This window comes from Numenius arquata, chromosome 1 (genome assembly GCF_964106895.1).
Source record: "Numenius arquata chromosome 1, bNumArq3.hap1.1, whole genome shotgun sequence".
NCBI lineage: Eukaryota > Metazoa > Chordata > Aves > Charadriiformes > Scolopacidae > Numenius > Numenius arquata.
The window spans coordinates 98,266,015-98,287,973 of NC_133576.1; the positions used below are offsets into that span (position 1 = coordinate 98,266,015).

Consider the following 21,959-nt stretch of genomic DNA (forward strand, 5'->3'; position numbering starts at 1 on the left):
TCATGTAGCATTTACTCTCCTTAAGTGAAATTCTCTGGCCATTTAAGAACTGCTTTAGGGTATGTTTATACAACTGCTTGTGATCATAATGAAGTGGTTTAAGAAGTGACTGTCCCTCAAGCTAATATAAGATAACTGACTGTGCTCTTCTAGGCTCCTGCAATGCAGAATAAAATGTATCTGTTCAAATCACCACTGGGGGCAATTCATATATCATTATCCAGCACTACTAAGGGAGGTAGTAAACAGCAACTATGGAGAAGTAATTTTTGTTACCCCCTGAAATAAATGTAGCTGGTCATGTCACCACACTTACAGAAATCTATCCTGTGCTGTGCTAACTCACAGTTAATTTTGAGAAATAACATCATTTAACCTAGTCAGAAGGCAAACTCACCCTCAGAAGTTCAACCTCTGTTGAATACTCAATATAAAAAAACATACACAAGTGCTGACAAATGTATCAGTTTTAATTTACTGTTTGTCTTTGTTATTCCTTTCTTGCATTAGAAAACAATCATAATTAATAAAGGTAATCTTTTAAATATGTCAATGTATACTGTTATGGGAGGAAAATCAGCTTAACAACTTGAAACTCCCTTCCTGTCTCACAGCAATGCCTCAGCATTATATGTATACATTATATATATAAGATAACAGTTTAGCTTCCCACCACTACCATCTTTCTCAGTGTTTCAGTTTACTTATCTAAACTGATTCAGAATATATCTACATTTCATAAAGCTTGTTCAAAGGCTTTGTACAGAACAAAAGTTTAAAGAATAAGTCTAATGCATTATTTATTTGTTTATCACTTAGCTCACTGCCACTTTCTTCAGTAAGTTTTGATCTTTTAGTGGACGTCCAGTCCCATCAATTTATTTCACTACTCTCTTTAGCTTGAGTATTCTAGAGAAGTGTTTCACAGCATCTTTTTAACACTCTCGGATTCTTGCTTCTGAATATATAATAAACCATCTAAAAAATCAGCATCTTTATAGCTGAAGTACACGTTCACTCATTCATGTGAGAATTCCCACATTCAACTGAGAATTGTTTTAAAGCCATTCATTTTAGTATCATCCTTATTCAAAGCACAGTGATGTCTCTTGGGTTTTTTTTCTGCTTCTTTTCATCAAGATTTAGTGTCTTCTGGGTTAAAAATACATGATAGGTTAAAATTCAATAACAAAATTACCCCTTATCCTTTTAATTTGCTGAGAGTTATTTCCCTTCTTTTATTAATAACTATCGTTCCAGAGTAACACATACACTCATCACCTTCAGACACACTTGCTATATGTCTTTTGACTACGTAAATGTAATGTGGAGACTCACATAGATTACGACTATTCATAACCCCAAGGGTACTCTTAGCAAATCACCTTGCACAATGGTTCCTCTGCTGCTTGTTTTAGCAATGAATAACTGCAACTACAACTTAAATTTATTCCTGATCCACCAGTTCTCCCCGGGGTACAGGGCACAACATGTAAATAAAACATCTGTAACCCTAAAATAAATAATATTCCAAAGCTTTGCAATGGAAAGAAGGAGAAAAGAGGGTTAATAAAACTTGACCAGTTTGGATACCTACTTCAAGGTCTTTCTCTTTGGAAGTGCTTTTTTCTATTTGGAGGATTTATTAAAAGAATGCATATCCCTAGGCCATTTTTCCCACAAAACATTAGCATGAGACTTCCTTAGGGACATGACTATGTGAATTTAATTCATTTGAAGAACATTAGAAAGCCAAAAAACACAGAGAGAAAGTGTCAGGAATCTGACTCATAAAAGGGACATAAAGATTAACCACTTTCATCTGTTTGCTTAACTAATAGATAAAGAAAAAAGAGTCATGAGTACTTTCAAGCAAAGTCTGTAAACTTATTCAAGATTTGAGTGGTTATGAATAATCCGGAGAAACTACCACAGGTGAGGAAGCTCAGAAACGTGCTGTTTAATAAACAAAAATAAAAAGCCATACACTATGTTCCAGTGTGAAACCAACAGACATGTGACAGATTACCCATGTTTATTATTATCTTGGCTACACTTCATGGGATGTGTAACATAAGGATGAAAAGCTGTTAGGCATCAAAATGTTTCCTTTCAACAACTTAGAGACACGTGTATTTTCACAATTCTGTTCATAAGTTTATGTCTACCCTGAATGAGTAGATAAAGATATATTTGACTAGTAAACTAATTATTTTATTGTAATTCCTATGAGAAAGGTCCCTAGAATTTCAGTAGAGGACCATTTTTCTTCTCTTGGATGGAGAAGCAAGTCTATACAACCTATAGAGTTAAGTTAAGCTTTTTATGTACTGGAAGTTTCAACTGAAACTCAAAGGACATTTTGTGTTCATCTTGTCATGCGGTAATCTAGAATATGTTCTTCGCCTTACTGGCATATGTCAAAAGTGTTCACAGGGAAACATGAGGATAAGAAACTCTGAAAACCTAAGTAAATCAAACTGTTTAATTCTTTTACTTCACACTAGAGAAACTAATTTATTCATTAACTATATATAGTGACAATGGCTACCTCTCCAGTGCAGCTTTTTTTGGGGTAACTCTTGTTTACATTGACAAAATAATTGTGAATGTGATATGAGCTAAGACAAACAAGACAGTTTTCTAGATTTCATTTTATAATAGGGAAATGTTCACATCTTTATTCACAAAAAATCAGCTTTACATACCAAATTAATACATCTCTTACTTGCAAAAAATGTTTATGTACTAAAATATGAAAGAACCAAGTAATGTTAAAAAGCATATCAAAGCCTATACGTAATATATTGAAGAGTTGGGATTTTAACTATTAAAAAATAATCCAAGACTATTTATTTCAGTTATTGACATAACTGAGATAAAAAAGTATGAAGGACAAATAACCTAAAATATTTTTTTTCCTTGCTAGTTTGTACTGGAAGTGTGATAAAAAACTTAATTGCTTTCTTGGGTGATACTGTATTATATTCATTGAGTGACACCCAAAATCTATTTAGAAAAACAATTTTGTTGGAATATATTGTCATTTATATTTATCTGTGTAACAGACGTCAAGCTAGAAAATCTAACCTATCAAGTGTTCACATCAAATTATCAACTAAAATATGAATGGATTTTAAAACATCTAAGATTTATAATATGGTAAGGAAATTATGTAATTCTCCTCAAATCAGAATATTTCTGAATTTTTCTAATCAATTAAGAGGTATTAAATACAGAACAGACAGCATACTATCTATCATGTATTCATTGATTAAAGCTATTTTATATGTACATATCCACATCTTTTAGAGTTTGTAACTAGACGTTAGGTAACCAGGATTCACTGTAGATGGTTTCACATATATTGTCATTAGAGGTGCATTTCTAAAGTCTCTGAAATGATGAAAGTTTCATCTGTCCTATTCTAGATGAAGATTTTTAGGCTTTTCTTCCCGCTGCTCTCCGAAGCAGCACATAGTCACTCAGATCAGCTCCTGGATAAAAATGAACTGTCTCTTCTGTTTGCTTTAGAATAGTTTTTGTCTTTTTCTGTCACTGAATACTGAGAGCAAAACTGAGCCACTAGAGAGTTTGCAGTCCAGCTGTTCCAGTATGAATCAATATTTAAAATTCACTGTGGCAATTTTTCTTCCCTTGAAAGTAGGACTTTGTGTCCTGAATTTCTTGTTCTGTTAAATCCAGAACTTTATCAACATTAAAACACAAAATCTAATATTGGTTTGTACCCCGCAGCACTACTTCAGTGATAAACTAAATAAAACAGTAATATACCTCAGTGATAAAGTAAATAAAAAGTAATAAAATTGTTAATTAATGTTTGACTTCTGTGTTTCTCTGGAGGAATTTTCAAGCTACAGGGTTTTATGAATGAGGAGTTAAAAAATTCCAGCTTGAGGGAAAGAATTTCTTCAACTTCTTGAATTCACAAAGAAAGAGCTAGTATAACAAACTTTTGATAGCACACAAGTGCATGGGTGAAGCTAGTGAATGCAGAGTACCTGGAGGAAAATAAAATATTATTCATTATTCTCCTAGGGATAAACCTTCTTCTAAAATACTACTTTCTAAGGTACAGGTGGATTGCAGGCATTCTGTATATCATCTTATTGCTGGCAATTTTTCATGCATGGGGATTTATGAGCTAGCAGGTGATGATATGCAGTGTAGTTTTGGCCCCATATCCCTCTCCCACATTACTCCATGAAGCTTTTAATTCTGTAATTATGTCCCAGATGCACAGTGTACTTCGTGACACCCTTCCCAAGTGGGCAGATGTTCCTAAGCAGATCTCTCTGTTGTGAAGGAACCTCCCTTGGGTTTAGCACTGTCAGCCTGCATTAAGAGCAGATATAAAAGGTAAGAAGCAGATGTATAGTGCTATTTCTGTTTGACACAGTGTTCCTCTAGCCACTGTTTTCTACTGGTACAGCAACACTGAGCCAACACGCTAATGAATGGAGCCTGCAGAACAAACCGTTAACCTGTAACCTCATCCAGTCTGCATGCAGTCTATTAAGTTTGTACTCCTATGATTCACGCTCCTGTGTTTACTGCTGCATTTGTTGTTTTGCTTTATTTTGCTCCCAGTATTACATAGTGGTCTCGGAACCAAAATACCAAGGTGAGGAGACCTGCACTGGAGAGAGGGGAGGAGTAGGCTATGAGGGACAGTTAGTGACCTGCCGACTTACTTGCATGAGGAAGATTGAAGCACCTCTTTTTTCCTTCTGTCTCTTCACACTGACGGCCCCAGAGCACATCTGCGTCACATGCAGGGGAGGGGGCGGCTTGGTGACAGGCGCCAAGATAGATAGAAAATTGTACAGTGAGGACCTTGACAGCCTCACAGGCGTGATTATTTTTTTTTTTTTTTTTCTCCTATGTACAGTGTATATAAAGGAGCCCCGATTTCTCTGTGTGCCAGCTCTCTGGCTTTGCCATCCCAGATAACTGCAGGCATGGGACTCCCCTGAGAAATGAGATGGGAAGGCAGGAGGTGGAGATAGGCTTCCAGGTGACTTTTCCCTCTCTGGCTGCACTCGGTCACGGAGCTCTAAGAGACAGAGGAAAGGCCACCTGCCACCCAGTGTGGCTGCTGCCGCCGCCGGTCCTCTCCGGGCTGTAGCTCCGCTCGCTCCCCCGTTAATCAGATTAGCGCGTCTTTGCAGCCTCCCTCACCCGCTCTTCCCTCGCAAGTGCCTGTCTCCCCTGAGAGGTGTCTCTCATTTCTGCCTCTCTCTCTCCTCCCCTTTCCCACTGATCACCGTGCAATTCTCGTCAGCTCTGGGCATCTCTCCCTCTCTCTTTCTCCCTTCCCTTGCTGGGGGTGTCTCTACCTCCTCTCGGCTCTGTGCATCGCTCCATCCATCCATCCTCCCTCTCTCTCTCTCCGCACTGGTGTGTGCGCGCATCTCTCTCCTCCTGGCGGCAACCACCCCTCACCCTGCAGGCGCAGCGCTGCCCGGAGAAGCCGCCGCCGCTGCCACCGCTGCCGGGTGCGGGGCCGCCCCGCGCTGCCGCCGCCACCGCCGCCGCCGCCGCCGCCGCCCGGCCCTGCCTGGCCGCCGTGAGTCCCGCCTCAGTCCTCTCCCGTCCCCCGCCCGCCGCGGCACCATGTCCGGCTCCGGCAGGAAAGACTTCGACGTGAAGCACATCCTGCGCCTCCGCTGGAAACTGTTCAGCCACCCCTCGCCGGCGGGCGGCCCGGCGGGGGGCGGCTGCCTGCCGCCCGACAGCAGCTTCGAGCACTGGGGGCCCAGCCAGAGCCGCCTGCTGAAGAGCCAAGAGAGAGGCAACAGCGTCTTCTGGAAGAAATCCTCCTTCTCCGCCTCCTCCTCGGCCGCCACCACCGCCAGCCCGCCCAACGGGACGCTGCTGCCCGCCGGCGGCCGGCCGGCCGGGGGGCACGGGCACGGGCCGGGGCCGCCGCCGCCCCGCACCGTCTTCTACGTGGAGTCCCTGGAGGAGGAGGAGGAGGCGGAGGCGGTGCCCGGCGGGATGGAGGTGGCCCGGGAGCCCGAGAAGCCCCTGGAGGCGCCGGAGCGGGAGGAGGCGCCGGGGGGCTGCGCGGATGGAGGCAACCAGGCAACAGGTGACGGAGGCGGGCACAGGTAGGGAAGCGCGGCGACCCTGGCGCAACCTGCGCGGCGTCCGTGGGTCTGGGGGCTGCCGGGGTGGGGGTCGTTGCTCCCCGGCCGTGGGGGCGGGCTGCTGGCCGCGGGGGGGAGGGACGGAGGTCGGGGCGCAGATGGGCAAGTGTGCGGGCGTTGTTACGGGAGGGCAGTGGGCCCTGGGGGCGGGAGGGCTCCTCCGTTTGAAATGGCAGGGTTTAGGAGAGGAGGGGCGCCGGGTTGGGGGCTGCCTGAGGGTACCGGGAGGAACCCGAGCAGGGGATGCTGCCCCCTGCCCTGCCTCTGTCGGGCTCTGCCCCCTGCCTCTTCCCCTGTCCTGCTCTGCCACAGCCCCTGTCCGTCCTGCCCCTATCCTGCTGCAGCCCCTGCCTCTGTCCTGCTCTGCTCCTGTCCCTGTCCCTGTCCCTGTCCCTGTCCCTGTCCCTGCCCCTGCCCCTGCCCCTGTCCCTGTCCCTGCCCCTGCCTGCGGGGCTGGCCCGGGCACACGCGCCTCTCAAAGCCGTCGCTCCGCTCTGGGGATCGCCGCCACCCAACTTTCTCCGAAGTTCATTAAAATGCTAGCGGGAAATGATGTTGGTCTGAGTATTGGGATGCCAGGTGAAAGCTGAAAAGTAAAAAAGTCCGCTTTCCTGGATCTTGGTGACTAAATTGTGTCACAGCCTACCTCAGAGAAAAATAAGAATTTGTTTTATGAGTCATCAACAGAGTGACACCTGAAAAGATGTAAGAACAAGCAAGACACATCCAGGTGCTTGTCTTCCATGTGAAACTTCTGTTAATGTTGAATTTCTTCTCTTTCTCAGTCCCTGCCCTCCCTCCCCCCAGCCCAAAGAGAAATTAAAATCATTAGAAGGAAATGTAGCTAACATAGAGCTGTCAGAAAGATTGTGATACAGATAATCCTGAGGATAAAATGCTTCATTGGTTTAACTCTACTTACCCCCACCTCCCCATGGTTAAAATAATTTCATTTTCATTTCACTTGTCATTTATTACTTTTTCTATGGAAAGAAATGTACAGTTCTCTTTCTAAACAGAAAAGAATGATATTTGCTCTTCATATTGAAAGTAAAGCATATGGCATTAAATATTTTATTAGATAAAGAGACAGCGCTGTGCATTTGTTTGGATTAATACAACCGTAGATAAGCATACACGTGCATTTAACTTTGAGTATGCTAAGCTTTTTCATAGACACCTAAAGCGTATATTCTCTACTTGAAACTCTTCATTGTTTTGTCAGTTAGCACAATTAATTTCATAGGAGCCTCATTGTTTAAACAAATGTGAAATAGCTGATGAGTGACACGGGATACATTTTTAAAGAAAAAGCGATGCTGAAGTTTTTGTGAACATTGTTAAGTTATTCTGAACAACAAAGACATGCTTATCGTAGGATTCAATACAAAATGTTACCGAGATAAGCTATAAAGACAAGTAAAATAAAACAAAATTATCTCTTCAAGGTTTCTGAACTGAATATAAGAGTTTAAAAACTGTTACAAAAATAATCTCATTCTATAGATTTTATATTAGGTGTGTCACTGACCTGAAATCGTCAGAGATCTGCACATTGACAGAAGCTCACTGAATTTTAATGGCACCACTTGATTTGTCTGTAAGGGTTGACTTGCTAGAATGAACTTCCACATCACATATGTACTCTGTGATAATATAGATCTGGTTTATTCTTACTGCTCTTGGGTTTTTATAATCCATTTACTCCATGTTCTTCATTCATTGCTACCGAAGCAACTTATCTAGCCATCAGTAGCTCCTAGTCTTGTTGAAGGAATATGCTAAAATTTGTTCAGATATAAAAGAACTATGGCAGGGAGATACCATTTTATTATTAATGAAAATACCACCTTTTGAGGTATGAAAATGTTTAAGATAATTTTAGACTCTGATACTTTCCTTTCTCTTTTTCCATCTAAGAACCTTTCATCTACCTATATGAATTTTGAATGCTATGGCAAGAAGTGGTCAAGTGATACAAAAATGGCAAGTGCCGTGCTTGAAAGCTCTGTGATCCAACAATCTTCTAATACCATGACAAATTATGTCTCACTCCTTCTGTAGAAATTGGTATTTTTGTAAACGGTGCCAACTTCTTTACTTCATTATAACTGTAGGATATGTAAACTACCATTCAGTCCTGAATGAGAGATACTACCAAATACATAAACAGACAAATATGTGGAACTTCCACCAAGCCTTTAGGCGTACACCTGGATGTTTGCTACAGTGAGTGTAAAATTGTTACTCCTGGTTCTCATTAGTATTTTGTCCTGTGCATATTTAGCCACTACTTTAGTACTTTAAGGACTGTTCAGAAAACAATACTTTTGTTTTGTGAAAACAGTGAGAATTTAACATTTAGATGCTCCAATATAGACCATAACCACAATATTTCATCTGTTGTGAACAGGAGGTCTCTGGGCAGTATTAGCTAGGAACCCAGTTGTAGGACATAATGTGAGGAGCAGGTAGACAAGGTGGCTTTGGATTTATGCTTGGGATTAATAAATTTGCTATTTCTACTATTAATATGTACGTACAAGTGAAAATTACACTTTTTTATTTTTTCCTTTGGCTTCTACTTGGGATCCTGGGATCCCCAAAAGAGTTGGTTTTGGTTTTTTTTTTCCCAGTTGCTCCCCTCTGCTTGATACATGAATTCTATACTGGACTCCTTTTTCAGCTTGTCTTATGTGTGGAATTCCCGATTTTGGCTATTTGTGGTTTTGTAATTACTGTTTTCATATCTAAATTAAATGCCTAACTGAATGATCTTGAATTCTTAATTTTACTTTTAATATTCTGTTAGATATTATGGATTTTATTTAATGAGAGAACATGGTTGGGTAATAGCAAGTACATTCTACTTTATTAGTGTGTTTTTGCATGCTTCGAGACCAGGCTGGATGGGACTTTGAGCAACCTGGTCTAGTGGGAGGTGTCCCTGCCCATGGCAGGGGTGTTGGAACTAGATGATCTTTAAGGTCCCTTCCAACTCAAACCATTCTATGATTCCATGATCCTGTCATGTTAATCATACAGTTACTTATACGCATAATTAAGGTTGTGTGAAGATTCCCATTGGCATTAAGAAGATGGAAGGGTTAGACTTCATGCATGATATAAAGTACTGACATAATTGTTCTACATTCCGTATTGTATTTGTAAAAACAAAAAAAAATGTTTTACAGTGAACAATTAGTATTAAAATATTATTTGATTGCTTAAAAACTTTCCTATCAATTTTTTTTAGATCTTGCATGACAAATTTGGCAATAGCTGCAGTAGATATTTAAACATTGGTTCTATTTTGATCTTAATTTTGTAAGAAAAATCTGGTAGAAAAAAACCTATCTATATAATGAATTTACAATTGAGATTTATAAATCAACCACAAAATGCATGGAAAATACTCATGCTAAGATCTTCTACATAGCCATCAGCTCCTATGTGTTTATAATGGAGTTTTTGCATGATCATGATGGCTTTTTTTCACATTACATATTAATCAACCCTCAACTTGGATGGTGTTCACTTAATCAGCAAAGAGTCAGTATTTACTTCCCTCCTTCCTCAGTGAACAGTAGCATGCTTTTCTTGCTTTACATTGTCCAAATCATATGAAGACCTAATTACTCATGAGCCCTCAGCACTGTTCACCACTACACTCAGTATGTGCCTCAAAAACTATTCATGGGTTTATCTTTACAACAGCCCTATTTTGCAGTGGAGGGGTAAAACAGAGAGAGAGATAAAAGTGAAAAAGAGTTGAATTGCTGGTTTCAGAGCACATCACATTTTTCTTCTACTACTTTCTGTGTTCTCAGTTGCACCCATAAATGATGAGCCTGTCTGTAAACCAGTCCCAGACTCCTCTGACTGTGTACGAGAGGAATGAAGAACACAGGATTCAATTAACATTTTGCTTGAGAGACAGCTCCAAGAAGGATATGCTGGATATGCTTAACCCACATAAAGCAAGCACTGACAGTGCAGAAGTCTTTCATAAAACATAGAAGTATTTGAAAATGCAGCTTCTGAAAGAAGATGGCAATTCCTCCCACCATTAGATACTGTATAATAGCGTACTGTAAAGCAAGAAGTGAAAGGACTGAGTACTCTGCCCTCCTCCCACAGTAGAGTTTCACACTCATATATCTTGCTTCTCTAGAAAAAGTAATGAGGAAAGAGCATTTTCTACTGTTTCTGTCAAATCTGTCACTGGGAAGTAAAAAATTCAGTATTAATGGGAATCCAAAGGGTTAAAATGGGAATCAAGAGCATAATTTTGTAATTCAAGCATTAACAGTAATTTAGTTTACAAGTCTCTATGCTCAGAACTATTTATATAAATTAAATCATTATTTAATAAGAAACAATAATAATGGTCATGGTAGAATCAGAAATATAAAAATGTGAATTTTTAAACTATAGAAGCAAAACCACTGGATAAGCATTTCTTTTGTATTTTTCTGTTCTGATCCCACAAATTTGGCATTTCGATGATTTTGACCATTAGTCTGCCACTTTCAAGTCTTCCTCCTTTTCTATTAGCAGCCTACCACCTTGTGGTTTGAAACCTGTCGGGATGAGTGAGAATTTCAATGCAGGTTTCTAATTTAATGAGAAAATATTTTGATCATTTTAGAAGATGTATATAAAACTCCTATCAAAATTTACAGCTTAAGTACTCGATGTACTGTTGTATATGTATCTAGCCTCAAGAGAGGATTCTGGGCTCTCGTTTCTAAGTAAATGGAGTTTCCCATTTACGGTTTTGACATCGGTAGCTGAGCTTACACAAAGAGGGGAATCAAGACACCTTCCCATGTTTTAGTCTACCCTGTGAGCTCTCACACCTTTAAGTATTTTCTCAGCTGAACTTGGCTATGGCCTTTCTGAGGTGCTATCCTCTTGGTGTTATTTAGATATCAAAATATGAACTGTGGATACTTCTGTGATAGCCAGATCCTAAAATTAAATACTATAGACCTCAAATTTATAGCTGCTTACATTTTCCATTGACTTGGCTGTCTCATATAGGCTGCTCTGTTAGGAATGTAATTTAATGCTAGGGGTGGAATATAGATCACACAACTCTGCATTTCTAGGTTATGGAATCAGAAGAGAATAATTCATTTGCCTTTACCATGAGCCAGCTTTTCAACTCAATTATGAAACTTTTAAAAATGATTATATAACTTTTATGCTTTTATACTTATACTTTTGACTTTCATAACAGGAGAGGCAGGCTTTATACACAACACAGAGTACAGACCTTTCTCCTCCAGAGTTCTGATTCATTCTCAGAGGATGTATGTTCTATGCATGGGATGCAAAAGAATTTGGTGATAAAAATAGTGTATGATCATATAGCTAAAGACTGTAGATGGAATTAAATTAAAGTTACAAGAAAAATCTAGTTCTAGAATTTCCTAAGTGTGAAGTCTTTGGCTTTGCTACTTCTGGAACAGCATTTCTGCTGTGGGTTGTTTAGCAGTTTTGGTTTTTAATGAAGGAAGCAGAAGACCACACAAGTTACTTCATGTGGTGTCATTTCTTTTGTCTACCGCTTGGATGCAGGACTGAAACTTGGGGGTTCACTGTCTATCCCACTGCCACTTGAACCAATAGAATAACTGTTAGCCAAAGGATGTTCTTAATTTTTCTGCAGGTAATTACAACAGTGATTGGGTACTCTCTCGGCAGAAAGACTGAAGAATATGACAGCTGAAGGGATAGCAAGTCTTCAGAGACTTCTGCCACATTTGAGATCCTGATGGCAAGCACAGGCTCATACTCTTCTCTTCTTGGTGCTCCCAAACTTACTTTCTTTTGTTCCATTCTCTTTAAACTCTTTTTGTCTTAATATGTTCTCCTTCTGGATTTTATTCTAGCTTTTCCCCTCCTTTCCACAGTCTCAAACTATTCCTGACTGCCTTATTCAAATCCTAGGTTCCTTACTCAGGCAGTGTCACTTGATTTTACTGCATTATCATCTACCTCCTTAGTTTATTCACCAGGTTACTTTAATGCAGAACTGTCAATTCTTCTCTGTATATTGTCCTAGATACTTTCAAGAAGCAAGTCCAATTGTCCCCTAGTTCCTTAACAATTTGTCAGACCTCTCATTCTTCTATTTCTCTGCCATTATTTCCTAATCTTTGAATTTCAGTATCCTTTACACCTTCTTCCAGCTCCTTTGTCAGTTTTAATGAAATCCTATTAGAATTCCCATTCTTATGTTTTCTCCCCAGCTCCCAGTTTTACTGTGTTTCTCTGACCTCTTTCCTCAAGTGCTGCCAAGTTGATGGTACCATTTGCTATGTTTAATGGGTCAGTAAGACACTTAAGTTTGAGTAATTCATTTTGTCAGTGGTGGGGATTTATCTTATCTCTTTCTTAGATGCACATTTTAGAATAAGGTGAATTGTCTTCCAGACATTCCTATTTCTCTTCATTGAGTGCAACAGTAGTCTAAAGTGGCTAGTTCAGATTTAAATGTTCAATTTAAATGTTTAATGTTCAATTAAATTTGAGAAAATGAACATCATTTGAAGTCTACATTGCCAATTCAAACTGTTCTAAAAGGACAGAATTAATTAAATCTTGGTAGATGTTCATTGCATTGGTAAAGAGCGTGTATTTCATCCCAATAAATGTAAGGGTGCTGTGCTGAAACATGGGCCCACTAAGCCCTCTACAAAGCAAGACTTGACAGTTATTTTTGTTGTTGTAATCCATGTACTTTAAACATTGGCTAAAACAACATTTTTTTCCTCCGGACTTATTTTCAGATAATGCTTGCACTGTTTTGCCGGAATATTTCCAAAAGATTCAACATGAAGAAAAGATTTGGCAATGAAAATATCAGCTGCACAGAGAGTGGTTTACTCAGTACAGTATCTCTGAAACCATGGTTGTCTTAAGGGTAACATCAAACAACCTTGGAAGAGGGAAAAGCTGTTCAGCCTTTCCATAGTAAAAGTGAGAGCAGGTACAGAGAAGAACAGCTATCTCTGGAAAATCTAATTGATGCTGAATCTTTATAGGTAAGCCTCCAGAAATGCTGTTAGCTTGAATAGCTGTCTTCTACCTCTCTCCCCCTTCCCCCCCAATAAAAGCAGTTTTGTAATAATTATAGTATGGGCATATATAGGTGCCCACAGACATCCAAACCTGTACCATCTGCATTTCTCTCTATATAAACACTGTAATACATACATATGTAAAAATTTTATATATCTATATGTATTTTATGTATTTATGCATGTACACATAATTTTAATCTTTAGATTCCTGGACAGTTATAAATTAATAAATTATAATTGATTTCCCTAAGCTATTTTTGTGAGTGGTGAAGTTCACTAAAATAGCATACATGAAAAAAAAATTAGAGCATATTGTTGGAATCTGTACTAAATTCGTAAGGATTGTGCTGCTACATATAGGTTAACATATTCTTAACACACATCTAACACATGTTAGAAAGTAGCTTTCTAACAGCTACTTCTTATCCTTGTGATACATTTTTCTTATACCTTGTTGCAAGCAGCTTACAAGATTGTTCTTTCCTTTTATATCTCAAACTTTTATTTTTTAGGTGAAAACTGCTCCTTAAATATTACGCTATGATGTTTTGGCAGAATTTCCCAGTATACAAATTTCCTGATGTTGCTTGAACAATTTTTTAGAATACAGGATTGATGACATAAAATAAACTATTTGCACTAGGGAAATAGCTGTGTGCCATTAAAAGTTTCAGAAAGGAAATCTGTCCTGTAAAAAGTTGAGAACTGCTGCAACTTCCCCAGAAAGATAAGTAACTGTCTAGTCTTCCTTAGTAATACTGAAATAAAAAAAACAACCAACGAATCCCCACACATAAACTATGAAACACGTAAAATTAGATCTGGTTGAAAATAGGAGAGATTTTATCTTTTGGCCTTTGGCATTGTTTCAACATTTGCCATTGTCTCAAAAAGAGTTTGAAAGATGGAATTGTCTTTTTCAAAAATTAAAAATATTTATTGAATCTAAACCAATAATCTTTATGATACTGAACTGATTGTCTGAGTTTAAGGCACTTACTTTCTTATTGTCTAATAAGTGGGGAGCTCACTGTGTGGAATGCATGACCCACCACTCATTCTTTTTTAAACTGTATCAGTCAAGTTTTCTGTTTTACTATGTCTTACAGACATTAAAATGTTCGACCTTTTATAATACTTGAATTTGCCTGGCATCTGTTTTTATCCTTCCTCCGACTCTAACCATATTGAAAAAGCTGCATTGTTTTGACCTTATGGTATCTTTTCGCTGCTATTGTAGTGTTGCTTTGTGCAAAGCTCAGAGAGGAACACAAAACCAAATCAAATAAAAGATCACAAAAGATCCTTTCATCTGAATGGGTATAATCACACATTTACACCATCTTTGCTGAATCTAGTCCTAGGATTGAATCTTATTCGGGATCCTAATTCCTTTTAGTGATTCTTCAACTGTGTAAGGGATTCAGACTTATAAATAGGGTGTAGAAATATGTAAAGAGAGACAATACAGGATGCATACCTAATGCATAGTTTTGTTGTCCTGTGTGGGTTTGTTGAAACTATCTCCTCCCAGAATATCTTTTAGTTTAGCAATGAAGAAGTTCTTTCAGAGCATGGAAGTTTTCTTATGTTTTGTGGGCAATTGTCATAAGTATGGAGAAAACATACAAAAAGAACAGTGCACCTGTATTTGCATGAAAATTTGGCAATTCAGATACTCAACTTTCTGTTCTTAGATAGACTTCTGGCTGTCTATGGAGATGTAAGTTCTTTTCATGTTTTAGACATGTTAGGTGTGTTACTCGTCCAGGCCTTCAGGCTGACCTGGTTCACCACTTTTTCTCAAATTCCTTGTTATTTCTCTACTTATTAATTGGAATCTGGAATAATATTAGTATACATGTTTTGTTATTAACATGTATTTGTTATTAACCTCCACATGCACTGTTATATTTTTATGCATGCAATTGAATTATGATCATTTGTGAAGGTCTGAAAGACTATTTTTATAAAATGATTTATCACAGAATTCTGTAGTACTTAGTACTATAGTACTTATCATGCTAAATGTACACCCTCTGTGTGTAATGTTTGGTGACTCTATGCAAGTGGAATTTTTCTTTTTCGGTTGTTTTGTCTTAATTTTTATTATTAATTTATTCACAACGATAACCAACTTTTTATATCAATTATCTGAAGTTCAGAACAAAAATACCCCAAAAGAAATTAAAAAAAGCCTCTTTAAGTAGCAATAACAACAACTTCAATACATATAAGATTCAAAACAAGGAAAGAGAGAAGAGAAAAAAAAGGAGAGAGAAGTAAAGAATATGAAATAAATGATTCTTAATATTTTCATTTAGTGGGAACAATTTTTTTTAAATCTTTTTAGTCTTCTGTTGACAGACACGAAGACTTCAAATTACTGCCACATTTCAGAAGATGTTTTTAATAGAAAAAGCTTCAATAAATAATTGTTTGTTAATCAACAATGCCAACATATTTGATTATAATTAATCCTCCTGAATTGAGTTTTGCATATCTTGACTCTTGTTATTTTAATTTAGAAGATTAATGACTTTTGCTTGAAAATAAAATAGTCTTTGAGATGATTGAAATTTAGATGAAAGGGAATGCCTCTGTAAACTGTTCATCTGGGGTGGAAATGGAATTTATGTAAACTACTATAAAAAGGATGCAAGAGGAAAGCCTTGTTCACATGCAAAATTAGAAACAATTGTTGTATCAGGTGGAATTCTTTATATGTTTCATAAAAATAAAGATTAAAAGAGTCTTAGAGGATTCACCAGTATGTTACAGGAGAGAATTAGAATGCAAAATAATCTTGAAAAAAGAGAGCCATCCTCTGAAAAAACGAATATGGAGTAGTTCAACTTGCTATCTTGTCACAGGAATGATCAACAGGGATACCCAGTGGGATCAAATGTCTAGATAGCATTTCTGCAGAATTTTTGCAGTTAGTAAACAGCAAGTAAAATATGAGTCAACAATGCCGTGCTGCTGCTAAAATGTAATCATAGGAATATATAAACAGATACATACCCTGCAAAACAACTTAATAATTCCTCTTCTCTGATCAGTTTTGGTAGACTCTCAGCTCTCTCATATTGTCCAGGACAGTGAAGAAATGTATGGATTGTTTGGAGAAATTCCAGGTAAAAAATCACTAGGAAACACGTTGTACCACAAAAAAACCCAAAACAAACAAACAAACAAAACCCACAGGATAGAATATTTTGATAACAATGTTCATTTACTCTTCCTATGAAAGCAATGCTGGAAAAGACTTAAAGGTTTTATATCATACATGAGATGATCAATAAGAAACTGATTCTACAGATACTGATGCACAGGAACAGATTTCCTGGGAATGGTGTGGACTATTTGGTATCTGGGAATAGAAGAATAGGTTTGACAAATGTCATGTCATGTTTAAGCATGACAGCCCATTTGCCTTGAAGAAGGAATTGCATTAAATAATCTCTCACAAACTATCAGTCAGTATCGTTCTACGAAAAGGTTGGCTACAGATGCTGACAAAGAGTTTTAAACAACTCTACCCTTTTGTATGGGGATTACCCCTCTACTCTGCACTCTACCTCTCTACTCCGTGCTCATGAGACCCCACCTGGAATACTGTGCCCAGCTTTGGAGTCCTCAACAGAAGAAGGACATGGACCTGTTGGAACGGGTCCAGCAGAGGGCCGCGAAGATGATCAGAGGGATGGAGCACCTCTCCTATGAGGATAGGCTGAGAGAGCTGGGGTTGTTCAGCCTGGAGAAGGCTCCGGGGAGACCTCATAGCAACCTTCCAATATCTGAAGAGAGCCTACAGGAGAGCCGGAGAGGGACTCTTTGTCAGGAAGTGTAGTGACAGGACAAGGGGTAATGGTTTTAAATTGGAAGAGGAGAGATTTAGATTAGATATTAGGAGGAAATTCTGTACTGTGAGGGTGGTGAAGCACTGGAACAGGTTGTCCAGAGAAGCTGTGGATGCCCCATCCCTGGAAGTGTTTAAGGCCAGGCTGGATGGGGCTTTGAGCAGCCTGCTTTAGTGGGAGGTGTCCCTGCCCATGGCAGGGGGGTTGGAACTTCATGATCTTTAAGGTCCCTTCCAACTCTAACCATTCTATGATTCTATGAAAAGTTTTTTGTTATCATCCCATTTTTACAACATTATTTGAATATATCTTTTATAATTTAAGTAAATACTCTCTTTACATTTTATGGCTTTCTTATTTGATTTGCTCTTCCACTGGGGTACTATGGTGTACCAAATCTCATAACTGCACATAACCAAAATCAGTCCCCATCATGTTAGGCATTTAACATACACACATACTCATATCTTAAAGATTTTAGAGTTTAAAGAAATTATACTAATTTGAAGCAAATGCCAGTACTATTCTCTCTTCTTTTTTTTTTTTTTTTTTAAGACAGAACACTGAAGCAAAAATAACTGAAATAAATTGGGAAACATAAACTGAATCCAGCTATTTTGACTCTGGGTCCTTAAAAGCAAGACCCTGTTATCTTCCTTAATTAAATGTTATAGTAAAATAAATTAATCCACAGTACTTATAAAAATGAAGTTAAAGTGTGTGTTTGGTTTGCTGGCAAGGCTTTGGTAGCGGGGGGTGGGGGGTGGGGGGGAGGTGTGTTACAGGGGTGGCTTCTGTGAGGAGCTGCTAGAAGCTTCCCCCATGTCCAATAGAGCCAATGCCAGTCAGCACCAAGACAGACTCGTGCTGGCCAAGGCTAAATTTTTAAGAAGAGGGAAAAAAACTGTGTGGCAGCAACTGAGAGAGAGAGGGGAGAGAAAGAACTATGTAGAAACCAAGGTCAGTGAAGAAGGAGGTGCTCCAGGCACTGGAGCAGAGGTTCCCCTGCAGCCTGTGGTGAAGACCATGGGAAGGCAGGCTGTCCCCCTGCAGCTCATGGTGGTTAATGGTGGAGCAGATATTTATCTGCAGCCTATGGAGGACTCCACACCAGAGCAGGTGGATGCCCAAAGGAAGCTGTGATCCCATAAAAAGCCCGCGCTGGAGCAGGCTCCTGGCAGGACCTGTGGCCCTGTGGAGGGAGGAGCCCATGATGGAGCAGGTTTGCTGGCAGGACTTGGGACCCCGTGGGGGACCCATGCTGGAGCAGTCTGTTCCTGAAGGACTGCACCCTGTGGAAGGGACTCACAGTGCAGCAGTTTGTGAAGAACTGCAACCCATGGAAGGACGCACCTTAGAGAAGTTGATGGAGAACTGTCTCCTGAGGGAGTCTCGTGCTTTGGCCTCAGATGGCAACAAAGAACCAGGCAGCTGCTCTCTCAGCGTCCCCCCTCCCCCCACCACCATGAGGGGGGAATCGGAAGAAAAAGGCAACACTCATGGGCTGGGACAAAGTCAGTTTAACAGAATAGCAAAGGGAACAAGAAAACAGCAACAGTACCGCTGAATGTACAAACACGATTAGGACATCACCACTCCAGGACACAGGATGCCTTAGCCCACTCCCAACCGGTGACTTCCTGCCCCCTCTCCTGCTACAGACTGGGTGTGGCTCACATGGGGTGGGATACCCATGTCCCTGCCAGAGCCTGGAAGAATTAACTCTGTCCCCGCCGGAACCAGGACAGGGAGGGATCCCACACTGGGGCAGGAGAAGAGCGTGAGGAGTTCTCCCCCTGAGGAGGAAGGAGCAACAGGGACAACGTGCGATGAACTGCTTGGGAGAAAGAGGTGGAGAAAATCGGGAGTGAAGTTAAGTCCGTGAAGGAGGGAGGGGTGGGGGAAAGGTGTTATAAGATTTAGGGTTTTTTTTGTCATTGCCCTACTCTGATTGGATTGGTAATAAATTATATCAATTTTTTTCCAAGTCGACTCTGTTTTGCCCATGATGGTAACTGCTGAGTGATCTCTCTACCCTTGTCTCAACCCAGAAACCTTTTGTTACATTTTTTTTCCTCCTGTCCAGCTGAGGAGAGAGAGCAGCTTTGGTAGGCACCTGGTGTCCAGCCAGGGTCAACCCACCACAGAGTGTATACTCAAAATTTGAGTGTTCAGTTCCTCAAACTCTAAAATTTTCATTATGTGAAATTATGTTCCATTTTGTGTACCATCTTCATTGATAGCCCCTCAAAGATCCTATACAATGTCGTATTTTTCATTATGTCATCTTCAAAAGATTGTGAAAAATATCAAGGTGGTTTTTTTTTGTTTTTTTTTTTGCTTTTAGAAATAAATAGTGAATTAGATAGAAAATAAGGACGTAAAAGTAGTTTTGTATAGTTTCCTAATAGCACTAAGTATTCTCTAGTACCATCTGTCTCACCACCATCAAAGTTGTTAGGTTGATTTCTTTTCAGGTAACACTTTTCATGCCAAGCTTCAAGCATTTCTAAAGCTCAGAGGTGAAATAAGATCTTTTTATGTTCTAGGCTCTTAATCCTCATATAATAAGAGGGTACACGTCATTAAGAGTGTAACTCACAGAATCAAACATGGCTGTCTAAGCAGATGGCTGTCTGAAGTGTCCTGTTTCCTCATTCCCTGATTCCCTGCTTGGGAATTATGTAGCAAAAAAAAAGGCAGAGAGCAATTAAGAAAGGAAGGAATTTGCCTTGTCTATGCACCTGCTTCTAAGAGGCTTCCTTCTGAAGGAGAAATCCTTTGGAAGGTTTGTTTCCAAAATTCAGTGATTAAGAACTGATACAGATGTTTCTTAAATCTTTTGTCTGGTATTGAAATTAATTCCCTTGTGCGTGACAGAAGAATATTTTGAAAAGATCAGTGAAAAAATCAAGATAGAGAAAACTAAAAAATAGTAAGATTAATTAATCTCAAGAATGAATCTTGGAAAGAACTTTTTCTTGGTTTCTTTTCTGCAGACTAATTGTGATATTACAACATAGGCGTATCTAGGCATATGTTATTTTGCAAGGTGAAGTCAAATAACTTCACTCTTCAGGGGCTTGTTTTTCTCTCTTGCCTGTTTGTGTAGTCTAAACAGAGCCGCCCATGATCACTGTGCTGTAAGAAATGCTCAAATATACTTCAGGATTTTTAGTTTGTTTTGCTTTTTATGTTAGCATATGAAAACAGCAGTTGAAAAAAAACCCACCCAACAGATGGCTTGTGCATTCTGTTACAAGCAGATGATAGGTGCTCTGATTAGTATTATGCAGATAACATTGTCTGCTAAAAGTTTTGAAGAAAGTATGATTATGGCCTAAATTAAGCAGAAAAATGTCAATATGTCTTTTTTTTATGTTGGTAGGTGAAGAATCTACTTATTTCAACATATGCACATTCGTATGGTTTTTTGTATATAAATATAGATAGACAAGCTGGGAAACTAGGAACAATACTGATTTCAGAAGGACTACTGCCTCTCTATTCAAATGTCATGTTTTCATTATATGTCCCCAACTTTGCTGTCAGGAACACAACACCGTAATAAAACTTACATCTCGGCCATTTGAGCATATTGAAATGCCAAGTAGGTGGGTCCCAGTTTCCTCACTAATTTGTATTTCTGTTAATTTTTTATATTTCTTCATTACTTACTCAAATATTTTTTTTTCTGGAAAAAAATACAGATAACGATATTACCTATTTGTCTTTTCATAAAAAGACTACATCAGAGGAGACTGATGGAGCTCAGAAAAATACATTTTCCCTTTGCATGCAAGTGAAACTTAAGTTATCTGAGAATCCTTACCATTACCATAACAGGCAATCTTTTTGCCAGAAACTGAATTCTAGCATCCTTTCAGAGTAAGCAGAAGTTGTAATGACTCCTTTTCCACTTTCGTAGATATTTTTTCTCTTCAGGAACAGAATACTGTCAAAAAATGTAAGTTAAAAAAAGAACCAAACACAAACCTCATGTCACGTACAGTAGACAAGTTTCAGAATATCAAAACTCAGTCTAAAGCTTATCTAATGTAAAGATAAGTGATCTCTCACAAACAGGTATTCCTAATGACTATTTTTGTAAATTATATTGAGTGCCTTGTCTTTGCTGTGCAGATTTTCAAAAAATCTTGTAAGGTTATGTGCATTTTTGTGGCTTTTTCTATAACTTATTCTCTGTAACGTTAGTCGTCTTTTTTAAACTTCTGGACAGAGTCCAGAAGTCTGGAAAATTTCCACACTGCACTGTGGAAGTTTCAGAACTGTGGAAGTTTAGGAATTGGAAACATGGATGTAATTGGAAAACCGAAACACAACATACCAGAAATCTGAAACAGGAGCTTCAGAAATAAATCTTTGACAGCTTCCAGTAATTGTATTCTTGATATCTGTTTTAAATATTTGGATTTTTTTTTTTTTTTCTTGGGGCCAACCATATGTTATTAAGTTTAAAAGCATATCTCCTGTGAAAATTTAAAACTTATGGTTCATGTTGTAATAAATGATAACAGAAGATAAAAAACTTAGAAAATGATTTCCTTTTTTTTCCCCAGTCCCTGATTTGCTTTATCTTTCAAATTCCTTCTCATGGTAATTTGTATAATAATGTCTGATTTTTAAACTTGTTTTTTAAATGAGCCCATCTTATAGCAAGTTCCTTTAAGCTTGTTTGAAAATTAATGGAGACCAAATTGTGTTAAAAAATAATCCCTGTGTATACAATAGGATCTTTCTATTCTAATTCAGTTCACTGTGGAACGGTCAGTCAAAAAAGATTTGATGTTTCTTTTCTGTACACAAAA

The 21,959-nt window shown here is 38.8% G+C and overlaps 1 protein-coding gene across 3 annotated transcripts in view; it reads left to right on the forward strand.

The window, feature by feature from the left end:
* Positions 1 to 5,637: 5,637 nt before the first annotated feature.
* The window catches only part of KLHL1 (kelch like family member 1), a 236,939-nt gene continuing 220,617 nt past the window's right edge, over positions 5,638 to 21,959 (forward strand). For 2 of the 3 annotated variants that reach the window (XM_074160018.1, XM_074160026.1), the window contains exon 1: positions 5,638 to 6,134. In XM_074160018.1, the coding sequence (XP_074016119.1) occupies positions 5,638 to 6,134 (497 nt within the window). Of the gene's footprint in view, positions 6,135 to 9,239; positions 9,261 to 21,959 lie in introns of all 3 variants that reach the window. The other variant, XM_074160009.1, reaches the window with a different exon arrangement.